Source organism: Lepisosteus platostomus, chromosome 6, assembly GCF_059453375.1.
Source record: "Lepisosteus platostomus isolate fLepPlt1 chromosome 6, fLepPlt1.hap1, whole genome shotgun sequence".
Taxonomy (NCBI): domain Eukaryota; kingdom Metazoa; phylum Chordata; class Actinopteri; order Semionotiformes; family Lepisosteidae; genus Lepisosteus; species Lepisosteus platostomus.
This window is the reverse complement of record NC_142616.1, coordinates 23,214,490-23,226,679: the sequence shown is the minus strand read 5'-3', so window position 1 is coordinate 23,226,679 and position 12,190 is coordinate 23,214,490. Positions and strand designations below refer to the sequence as shown.

Here is a 12,190-nt window from a genome sequence, read left to right as displayed (position 1 = left end):
CAATACAGGGTTATATGGAAGCTAGAGCCTATCCCAGCATGCAATGGGCACAAGGCAGGATGCACTCTGGGTGGGAAACCAGTCCATTGCAGAGCACACACAGACACGCAGACACTCACAGCAGGGGACGGCTTTGGATAGTGGGAAGAAACTGGAGCACCTAGGGGAAATGCACACAGACATGGGGGAGAATAAACAAAATTCCATGTAGATAGCACCCCAGATCTGGACCTAAACCCACAGCCCCAATGCTGCCGAGGCAGCAATGCCAACTACTGCATCACTGTGCCATCCATGGAATATTTTACCTGAGAAAAACAATTATTTTTTTAAACATTCAGTGTTAACACTATTAACCATTATTTCCTCTTTCTATGTTTTAGCTGATGCCTTAACTGCAGTGCTGACAAAGATCAATCGGATGGATATTGTGACCTTGCTGGAAGGGCCAATATTTGATTATGGTAACATTTCAGGCACAAGAAGTTTTGCAGATGATAGCGCTGTTTTCCTGGATCAGGCTGATGGTAAAGTTTAGCTCCATCTAGCTGAACTCTATCTGTCCTTTACCTCTTCAGCTACCTGTTTTAGAACAATTCCGAAAAAAGAAAATGTTAGCATCAATTGTGTTGCCAAATTGAACCAGCCAGTCTCAAAATGTCCACAGAAACACAGCCTACACTTATCAACAATTTATTGATGTTTTTTTAGTGATTATGCTGTTTCCTCTTTATTTTCTCCATTTTTACAAATGAAAAAAAAACATGATAACATACAGCAGTATGACCACCTGGTAGCCTGCTTTCATTAGATCTCAGAAGCAAAGCAAGGCTGGGCCTGGTCAGTACCAGGACAGGAGACCTCCATGGACAACCAGGTTTGCTGCTACAACTGTAGCTGGTGCTCCAGTTGGAGGTGCTCTTTCCTCTGATCCCAATTTGGCAAACCTATACTCCAGCATGGAAACCAGGGACACTGTGCCATAGGTGGTGCTAGGTGCCGCTGTTCTGGTGAGAAGTTAAACTAAGGTCCTGACTTGTTGGCCATTAAAGATCCCTTTTGTCTTGAGGTACTGTTCTCAAGACAAAGTGAGTAAACCTTGGGTCTTGGGTTAATTCCACTTCACACTTGCACTATCTGGCTCTCTAACGTACCTCCTTAACTTAATTGGAAAAGCTTTCTCACTTCTTGGCTGTGTAGTGGGGCAGCTTATGGTGGGGGTGTACTTCAGTGGTGGATGAAGGTGGCCCCTCCTACATGTAAAGCACTTTGGGATCCTTTCAGAATGTACTGTAAAGCGCTCTATAAATGCAAGAAAACGTTATTATTATACTGTACATGATACTTCAAAGCATGATGCTTTTTCAACAGTGTTTGGTTCCACAATAGTTATGTTTATATGTATACTTGGGATGATAAACATTGGACCTCTTGGGTTTGAATCTTTAGGCCCTGTATGAAATTGGATTTAAGAGAATAACTAAACCCTACTTTGTCATTTGATAAAGCTCTCAAAATAGCAAAAAGTGCCGTACATGAAAACATAATTATGAAAACCAAAATGCTTTGTTCGCATGCTGCTGCACACTGCTTTCTACAGGTAGATTTTCCCTCTGTTTTTTTTCTGTAGGATAAAATACATTTTATTGCCTTCTTGCTCTAGTACAGCTTTGGTAAAGGGGCAAAGTCTTCCTGTTTTTTAGGCTTAGATCTGCTTGGTCCTGCCTCTCCTGTTTCTCTGACCCTTCCAAATACTGTGCTTCCTCTGCAAAACCAGACCACCTCCATCTTCCTCTGGCACTGGCAATCCTTTCCGACACTCCCTCTTTGCAGCCCAAAGACAGAGCTCGGCCACAACAGCAGGCTGTCCTTGCCCCTCTGTGCCCCCCGGCTCGCAGTGGCTCAGCCTGCTCAGCCTGCTCAGCTCTCTCCATCATGACGTCCGAGTCTTCCGGTCGAATCGCCAAGACTGCCTTTTCATACGCATCCAGACTCATCTTTGCTCATGTCGCCTGTGTTTTTGTTTCTCTCTCCTTCTTCCTTTGTTTCGTCTCTTCAGTTTGCCTGACAGTTCCTTGTTCTCCTGGCACCCCCTCGTCCCCCAGATCTCCTTCCTCTTCCCCTCGGTTGCTGCCTTTTTTCCGGCCCTCTGTTCCTGAAGCCTACATCTAGTTATTTCTTTTCCTCATCTTTCCTGTCCTTCAGCTCCCATTGCCTTTGTGGTCAACATGCTGAAAAATCAAAAACTTTCACATTATGATTATTTCAAGCACATTATTATTAATGTGCTCGGTTAGTTATCTGCTCGGCTCTGCTTTTCCTATACAGTTAAAATAAACTCCTAGAATGCATACAAATAATAATTTCAATAGTGCTGATGCATTATGCATCCAATAGCCGTGCCCTTTAAAGACTACTAATATTTAAACAAGATTAAAAATAGCACGTGTGTTCTTAAAAGGGCCAGCCATCTGCATGAGTCCATGAGCCACAAAATACACATTTCCTCAGACTGCAAATTCCCAGAGAAATGCTGTATATCTTATTATTCTGATGCTTTTCATAGTGTTTACTTTTTAAATCCCAAATTTGAGCATCACCTGACACGTCATATATACATGATAACTCCATCTGACATTGTCCGCTTATGATTTGATTCATGCATCTCATGTGTGGTTCCTGTAATGTGTTGCACCATATCAGTCCAATTGTGTTATTTTACCCAGGTTACAACAACATCCAAATGGAACTGCAGACTCCCACTGAGTTGCGCTATGAACCACCCACCCCACTCCGGAATGATGATTTTTTTAGCGATGTGCCTAGTGTAGACTCTCCCTTTAGAAACCCCTGTAGACCCAGCAATCTGTCATTGTCTCAGCAACTGCAAAGCTCTTCAGCTGCCACCAAGCCACCCAAAGTCACAGCAGAAGACACCTCCCTGGATGACCACAGACTGGGGAGATGGACAGTGCCCGGCGAAAGCAGAGACGAGACTCAGGCTTGTGAACAGGAAGAGGAAACAGACACTAGCCCCGACTCAGTCACCCCCCCTGCACAGGAAGACAAAGGCGTTGTGAAAGAGCAAGGTGTGTTTTTGGAAAGATTGCAGCAAGAGGATGATCGCCCAGAAGGAAGCTGGCAGCCATGGGCGCGTGCTTCAGTTCCATATCACGGGGTCACTGCAGAGGAGGAGGGCAGTCAGTCTGGTTCTGAGGAGGAAGAGGAGGAAATGATGCAAGAACAGCTGGAAGATATTTGGTCGGAGGGCAAGGAGATGCCAGAGGAGAGTGTGCAGGCTAATCTGAAACAAGTACAACAGGCAGAAACAGACATGTCTCCAATTCCAGGTTGGCACAGTGAGACTTCAAGTGTTAACGTGGAGCCGCCTACACCAGGTCGTAGTTTAAGCTCTGACTTGCTAAATCGACAGGAAAACAGGTATAAATATTTATCTTCTATCTGATTCTCTTTGTTTCAATTCTTGGTAAATTAAATTAATTATTTTTTATACTTTTAAGTAGAAGAATATCATTTAAGTAGAAGAAACTGCTTATTTAAAGTGTGGGTCATTCTGCTAATGCATAATCACTTTACATTCTTATGAACAGCACTACTGATCAGCGGTGATTATCCATTGGAAATTAGATGAGTCTGAGCATTTTATATACAATGAAAACCTTCTCTTAATACACATGGGAATAAAAGGTTTATTGAGTTTAATACATTTTACTGAAAACAAACAACTTTGCCTTATTTTAGGTGAGCTTCTGCCATGACGTGGTTAATTTTCAGCTGAAATGACTACAGTATTGGAATTTGGTCCTGACCCTGAAGCATTACCAAAAATTCCATATTTGTCAGTAACAAATAGTTTATCAATTGATTTGATTGGTAATATCAATACTTTGCATGTATATGATGAAAGTCCATTTTAATTAATTACACAAAGTTCAGGCTACCATACAGTATGTCATGTACTTTGCATTAGTGATTATCTTTCAAGCACTGGGATGCTGTTTTTTTTAAGTGGCTTTCAATGTTGTCCTACAGCCAAGAGCAGTCCAGCGACTCCGTTACCTCATCCTCAAAGGAACAAGCAGGGAAGCCCAAACAGAATGGCGAGCATGTGGAGCTCCCATCTCCAACAGGGACGGTGCCCCTGGCGCAGGAGCCTGCCAGCAGGGCGAAAGGCCAGGCCCTCAAAGAGCCAGGCCGGCAGAAGGCCCAGAAGGGTCCTCTGCGCACTGAAGAGCACACCGGGCCTGACCCCTCCCTGCCCCCGGACAACAAGCCCGGCATGGAGGGGGTTGGCATCGCTGGGTCAGTCAGCAGTAAGAGGATGAGCCCTGACTCCCCAGAAGATGGCAGAGCTGGACCAAGCTTTCAAGAAGAAGACTCCTACACATCTGAGCACAAAGTGCAGGTAATGCTTCTTCTGTGTTTGTAAAACCACAGCTCCAACATGTTTTAGATCCACTTAACTAGGAACAGGGAATGTGTTTCTGCATTTTATAGTAATGTGTTCTACATGTTAACATAAAACCAAATGCAAAAAATACAAATAACATAAATATAGCATTAAATATGAAGACAATACATTTCCTGCATTGTTTATTTACAGCCAGTGACCTGGGTATTTGTGACACTAATTAATCCTTTACATTTTTTACAGTAATCTGATAAATACAAGTGTGTAACCTTAGTCCCACAATTAATTGGTCTCTGCATCTGAACAGTCTGAACATCTCTTATGCTTGACAGTGACTGAATTTATTTTTAATTTTACAAAGGTCTATTTTACATAGGGAATCCAGAAGCCTTGCTGAAAAATAGTTTTTAAGAAACAAAGCAAATTAACTTTTTTTTTTCTTGCCTTGTGTTTAATGTGTGAATTGAGAGTAAGTTCTCCTACTGAGCTAAAAAGTCCTCTTGACAAGCAGAAGACAACTTGTTAACTTCCCAGGTTTTATTCTTTTAATTTCCTAAACTACTGTAAAGAATGAAAGTTCAAGCCTTTGTCAGTTCTTATATTAATCTTCATATCACTGTTATCCACCTCATCTGACTAATTCATGCATTTCATATTATCTGCTTGCTTGTTTTCAAAAATGAAAATTTTCAGTGTGTTATATTTTATGTGGGTTTAACAGCATTTCTGCATTTTCAATAAATATTCTGTGGTGTGGCTGCTGGTGAAGTGATATGGATCTTAATAGGGCCAGCACTCAAAATATGAATACTCAATACTCAAACCATACCTCCTGTTATGTGTGCTGCATTCTGCGTTGAATTAGCATCCTATTTTCTTGACATTGGCAAGGTTTTCTTTACAGCCATAGTGAAGAAATTAGTGTGCTTCAAGTCAAGGATTGCTAATTCTTGTGGTTTGCAAACTAAACACATAAAAAACCAGAAGAACTTATATCAGCCACATCTAGCACCATTTTAATCCTACATAACAACTTTGTAAACTTACACAACATGTGCTGTAGCAACTGGCACATGCAATGCTATCGACTGTACATCACCCGGTTATGATTTCTCTTCTGTTAAAGAGTGTGTGAATAACAGTAATGAAATGCATTTGTCAGGAACATAGAGATAGTGAATCAAGCTCGGATGAAGAACGGACTGTCACCACTCGAGTAATTCGCCGGCGAGTCATTTTAAAGGTATCCGGTGGTTGGTGTTAGTTTGATGCCCCTCTGTGTGAACTCAGAACTGTCTGTCTTGTCCTGACAGTTTCAGCAATGTGTAGTTCTCTTTGCTGTGGTTTTGGCTGTTTCTGCTTCAGGCATCTTTTAGAACTTGCCTGTGAGATATACGGTTAACTTCAGCTTTGCGGTGTTTGTTCTTGCTTTTTGAGCCATTCTTTTATCATTGTTATTACTGAGCAGCTCAGGAATGCTTGAGGGGGGCATACCTTTTTCTGAATATTTTGTCACAAAGAAGAGCATGAATTAAAAAAAAAAACAGTGAAATGTGTTTTAATGAACTAAACATTTCAGGACATCTCACCGCCTCACCGTATAAAGATTTTATTAAGTAAGAATCATCTTAAAAAAAGCTTTTATGTTTCCATGACAACTCTTTATTTCAGTTAGGATTTTAGGAATGGGATACAGTTTTCTGAACACTATGCTAGTCTAGTCCCTTACAGATTTGTCAGAAAAACATAGCCATGCAAGAGTACTTTCCATTTAACAACAATACTACACAAGCCTCTCAGAATAACTAATATAATAATTGTCTTGCTCTGGAGCAGCAGTGGTATCTTATGGTGTGCCATGCCCTGAATCCAACTTCCAATGTAGCATGGTAACAAAAACATTGTGGGTTAAAACAAAACTTTGTAAACTTATACTACATGTACAGTAACAACTCAAAAACATATTTTTATATTTAACTTTTTTTAACTATTGAGTCAGTGGTAACCTATACTACAGAGCTTTTTTAATGGATGATGCTATGTTCAGAAACCATGTGATGAGTGTATTTTAGTTTAATACTTAATTCAACACAAGAATTCCAGATCAGAGCAAGCATGGTGCCATATTCTACTGACTAATATTTTTTGGCAGATCTCCCTGTTGCTACTCAACACTATGGCAATTGGTGTAAACATACAAACAACACCCTTCTGTAACTAATGCAGCAATTTGCTAAAACAAGGAACACAAAGAACAGGTAGACAATAAAGTATATAAGTACAGTCATCTTAAATGTCAGTGTAAACAGAGAAAAGAAGCAGGTGCTTTCCATTGTTGTAATCATTCTAAGGATGTGCGAAAACTAGTGTTTAATTTGCTTTTTTACCACTGAGAGCTTCTAAAATGTGCCAGATATTTCACTTTTTCAGTCTTATAAGCCTATTTTGGCTGTATGTTTACTTGCTACTGTTTTGCACATCCTCTTAGCTGATACTGAGAGTTTTCTGCTGCAAATCACACCAATATAGTTCAATACAAAATCAGAGTCACATGTTTCAAACAGCCGTATTCAGACAATTGTTGATCCATGTTTTTGGTGGAGAACATACCTTCATTAATTGTCACGTGGACAGAAAATTCTAAGCTTTAGCAGTTTGCTCACTTTAAATCATTAATACAATCTGAAATTATCAACAGAAAGGGAAATGGACTTGTAGAAAATGTTTAAATGCCTCGTATTTATTTGTCCATTTGTCTGAAAATCGGAAATCTTGGGAATTTTTAATTTAGAATTATTTTCAGCAATCATCATTATGTTACAATCCTGAGGATGTAGAAGTGTAGGCAGACTCTTCATCCTACCCAAATTCAAGCACTTGTCCCTTAGTATGTTGCAGGAAACACAGCCCCTTACTGGAGGTTCAGAGCCAGCTGGAAAAGCGGTCCATCCCTCTCCTACAGCATCACATGCCTACAAGTGTTGCTGATGCTGCTGAGAGCCATACAATCTTAATAACAGTTACAAATGAGAAGAGTCCATTTTGCCCGTCTAGCATGTTTGGTAATTAGTAGTTAATTGATCCAAGGATCTCACCTAGGTGGTTCTTGAAAGAAGCTATGGCAATTAACATGGCAATCAGCCTCAATTACATGGCCAGGTAGCTAGTTCCATACTCCCACAATCCTTTGGGTAAAAAGTGCCTCCTGTTCTTAGTTTTAAATGCACTTCCACATACTGTAGGTTCCACATACTGCAGTTTCCATTTGTTCATTTCACAGTTCATTCAGAAGAAATTTGCTGGGTTGATTTTGTCAAAGCCTTTGAGGGTATTGAATACTTCTAAAAACATGTGATTATGTATGACCCCCCTTGGGGCTTAAACCCACAATTCCCAGCTCTTGTCCATTAGGCTTTTACCAGCCCTGCCTGACAAATCTCAGTCTAACCATGGTGGTGTTAAGCCAATTGTATACAAGCAAGCCTGGAGAATTCCTGTCCCCACGCTCAAACCCATGACCAGAGAGCTCAACCTGTGCCTCAGGAGGCCATTTATGTAGTGTTATCTGTTTCTGCCTTTTCTTTTGACAAAATAAAACCAAGAGCTCGCAACCAACAGGTGGTGATCCTAAAGGGAATGGATTTGATGGTGTGTGTGATTGCAGTTTTAAAGTGTCTAAAACATTTAGAGCATGATGGGTGAATACATCACGTGTTTTGTTATGCATTCTTTAGGGAGAGCAGGCGAAAAACATTCCTGGTGAATCAGTCACAGAGGAGCAGTTCACAGATGAGGATGGTAACATCATTACAAGAAAAGTAATGTCTAATCAGTGTTCTCTTAAGATTCTCTACTCCCATTTGACTTCCTTTTTGTGTGAGAGCAGTGGCACATGTTCTTGTGAATGTTTCCCCCCTCTCAGGTTATCAGAAAAGTTATCCGACGTGTGGTTGCTTCAGAGGACAAAGACCGTGAAAAAGGGAAAAAGGATGAGAACTCCAAACAACCGCTGAGCTTAGAGGAGGAGTGCTTTAAACATTCAGAAAGACAAACTGTGAAGGAGGTTGGCAGAGTTTGGGAACTGGTTGCAGTGTCTCTTGCTAGACTGTTGGATTCTGTTTGATCCGTTGTTTTTCCTATTGGAATGTCTGTGCCATTTTGAGTTTGCTGTGGTTAGGCTGCTAGTGGGTATTTCTGCATTTACAGTATGCAAGAAAATATATGCTGCCATGGGCACTTTTGAAACTCTAAATTACAAATGCTCAATAACATTTATAAAACTGAATTTCAGTTAAGAACGCTAGATGTTTTATTTATAATTTGCACCCTGTGTGATGAATCATGCTATTTTTTAATAGCAATTGTATTGTAATGTGTAAAATATTCTAACATAACATACTATAACGACATATATCCTAAACATAACATGGCATATATTTTCTGCAGTGGGTGACGTTTAAAATACTGTTTGCAAAATTAGATTTTTTTTCAGGTAAATAATGGAATGCTTTGTTTTGTTGGTATGACATGATTTCTCAATGTGGTTTTCTAACAGGCTATGGTCTGCTGTGGTTTAACTGTGTTTTGAGGCTTTATATCATTTTTTTTCCAGCATACATTTCCAATTCTTCCCAACAAGTGTGAATCCGTCAGGTGGCTGTCGTGTCTCTTCTTCAGTCCTGTGAACACACGTGAGGGGCCACTCAATAAAATCCCTAATATTCTGTTCTCTCTATTACAGCACGGAGAAGGACACAAGATGAAAAAGAAAGAAGTCAGAAACACAGAGAAAAAGATCCACTCATAATAGTCATGGTGCTCTTCTGGTAGGTGAAGGTTCAGCATGGCTATTAAAGTAGATTAAAAAAATATATATAAATAGAATCTAAAATATTTGCTTTGATCTAGCCAAACATCTCTTCTCTTTTGTGGTTCTGTGAATTATAACTAAACCCAGCTTCATGATGTATTTGAGTATAACTGAAATACGCTTCCACAGATAACATGCAGACACTGCTAAAGAAGAACATACCAGAAGAAGATTAGATACTCTTTCTCATTGTACAGCTAATCCTTTTACTGACCTGCTTAGTCAGAGCTATTGTAGGGGAATTAGATTACTCAGAATGCACTGTTTGATTGGCTGGGGTATCAAAGCCTTTTGGGAAGCGTTAGAAAAATAAATGATTCATGCAAAGGGTTGTGGGGTGACACAGGGGTGAATTCTGCCTACTGAACAGATACACATTGACGAAACACCATCTAACTTGGATGATGTTGCTCACCCTTTGTGTGCAGGAGTGTAACAGGTCTTAAAGAGAAGGTTATTATTCTGCTGCTGGTACAAGGACATGATAAGTATGGTTTATGATGTTATTTTATTAACGGAGAAGTAGAAAGAAGGCGGATTTATAGCCACGAACCCTTTACTCAAAGGGTTGTGGGAGTATGGAACAAGCTACCCAACCATGTTGTTGAAGTCAATACCCTGGCTTCTTTCAAGAAGGGTGTCATTGGATCCTTGGATCAATTAGCTACCAACTATTTAACAAGCTATACGTGCTTCTTCTCATTTCTTAAGGTCTTATGATGAATCTGGGTAGTGTAGCAAAGTGAGTTTGCTCTGCTCTATCAAGAGACTTTTTGAACAACAATGGCAGTGAGAAATATAACTAATTGCAAAGAATATTTTACCACATATTGCAAAATTAGTGTTAGAAGTGAAATATTAAAGCAAATATTAAAGGTACTATAAATCTGGAACAGCACGAATAAGGAGTGCTTCATATTTATATATAATATATGTAATCTTTATGCAATACTTTATTGTTTATGGGAGTTTCCAGCTAATCCTGGCCAGTTACGTTGGTCACAGCCTGCTGTATACAGGGATTGTAATATGTATTGATTGTGCTATGGCAATAAAGAAAAATGCTTTCTGATTTTAATAATCTGTTTTTGTTGTGTCTGTTCAGGTGTGCAACTTTTTTTAGTGTCCTGTGAGGAGATGACTGGAAATCACAGCTGACCATCTACAAAAATCAGCAGAATTCAAAGTGTGTCTGCAGCTTCCACATTAACGCATGGTATTACGCAAGAGGACTTTTTGATTTAGCATGAGCATGAAAACTCACTTTATTTCAATGACCTGGAGTGTTAAATTAAAAACAAGATGTGCCATGGTGTCAATCAGACTTCTTAAGTTGAGGCATGTCATTGAAAATAAAAAAAACAACAATGGCAAAGCAAGCAATTACTGTGATTAACGATGGCACGAAAGCTGACCGGCAGGTGAAAACAGAGGAACACTTTTGAATCACCTTCTACACTCGCCTTATATTTTTCTCGGACCCATAATGTCAGGGTGTAAAATGCTGTTTCATTTCTTTTTAACAAGATTATCAGTGATTTTGCTGTATATAAATTACACTGTATAAATTCTCAAATAAGTAGCCTACATCTTGTGAAGGCACTGACTTAAAAGAACTTTAAAGTGCATTGGAATTGAATGGCGATGTTGAAATGGTTCCAATTTTAAAGGAAGGTTTGAGTGTTACTTCACAAATTCTTGTATAATTATTAGCAGGTATAATGTTTGTACATTAAAAAAAAAATGCTAGCTTGATTTTACCAGAGGAAGTTTCTTTAAATCTACTGCGACTTTAAATAATTCTCAAAATGGGAATATCTGTAGTTCTGTGAAAACATTTCTTCAGAGTACTAATATTTTGATGCATGCGATTCACCTTATTTTAATTACGATTTTTCTAAGTTTGCAAACAGTATATAACAACTTTTATCTGTGTACACACATAGCCCTTACATTTGTCACTATTGCCAGTTTTTTAAAGAAAATATCCTGGAGACATCAACATGTGAATCAGGGGAGGGAGGGACTTCATTTTCCTGCTTATAGAAGGGTTACTGCTTGCAAATCTACACTAAAAGGGCAGCTCCTGAAGGCTTAGGCTAGAAACACTATGAGAGAGAATTGATCCGAATGTATATGCTAGACTGGCACGCTGTAAAATTTACCTGTATCATGTGTATTGGCTTTAAGATGTAGAAGTCTTTCTGTAAGCCGATTAATTGTAATCATTCTAGCAGTGTATTAATAGGTTTCTAAGGCTGCTGTGGTTTAAAAAAGGGCGTTTTTATTTGGGTTTTGGTGAAATATTTCCTTTTGTTGAATCTATTCATATGAAATCACCTAAAGCATTCATTGATAGTAGCTCTAATAACATATGTATGAAACAAACAACAAACACTGGATGATCTAGTTGATTATTTAAGCATAAAATAAATTGTGTTTAAACCCTGAAGCTGTGTGTTCATTTTAGAGTTGAGAATCTGTATATAACATATCTAGCATTTTTTAATAGCATATTACTTTGGAGAACTGTTGTATTACATTAGATTAGATTAGAGTAGGCTCTCTTAATTTGAAAAAATAGCCCTCTTACAAAATTTGTGATTTGTATATAACAATAAAACATGGATACATTATACTGAAATCACTGCATAGGTCAACAAAAGACCAACAATATGTCATGAAACAGTTAGTGTCACTGTATTTTGCCTTTTTATATCTTTGAAGCATGGGGATGGAGGTTCTTTAGCTTGGAGACATCACTGATTTAATCAAATGTATCCAAATAAATGTTAATTCACCAGACACAATAATTTTAGAATTAAACCACATAAAGAATGGATTAATGTAATAATTGTTTTGAAACATTGCATTTAAACAATTCGATT

The 12,190-nt window shown here is 38.9% G+C and overlaps 1 protein-coding gene across 50 annotated transcripts in view; it reads left to right on the top strand.

Moving 5' to 3' along the window:
* Nucleotides 1-11,754, top strand: part of ank3b (ankyrin 3b) — a 203,423-nt gene extending 191,669 nt beyond the window's left edge. For 36 of the 50 annotated variants that reach the window (XM_088634875.1, XM_088634885.1, XM_088634871.1 and 33 more), the window contains 8 exons: nt 384-527; nt 2,727-3,441; nt 4,054-4,426; nt 5,595-5,675; nt 8,167-8,250; nt 8,355-8,495; nt 9,174-9,258; nt 10,408-11,754. In XM_088634875.1, coding sequence (XP_088491001.1) covers nt 384-527; nt 2,727-3,441; nt 4,054-4,426; nt 5,595-5,675; nt 8,167-8,250; nt 8,355-8,495; nt 9,174-9,239 — 1,604 coding nt within the window. In that variant the 3' untranslated portion in view covers nt 9,240-9,258; nt 10,408-11,754. The remainder of the gene's footprint in view (nt 1-383; nt 528-2,726; nt 3,442-4,053; nt 4,427-5,594; nt 5,676-8,166; nt 8,251-8,354; nt 8,496-9,173; nt 9,259-10,407) is intronic. The other 14 variants (XM_088634892.1, XM_088634909.1, XM_088634906.1 and 11 more) reach the window with 6 other exon arrangements.
* The last annotated feature ends 436 nt before the right edge of the window (nt 11,755-12,190 follow it).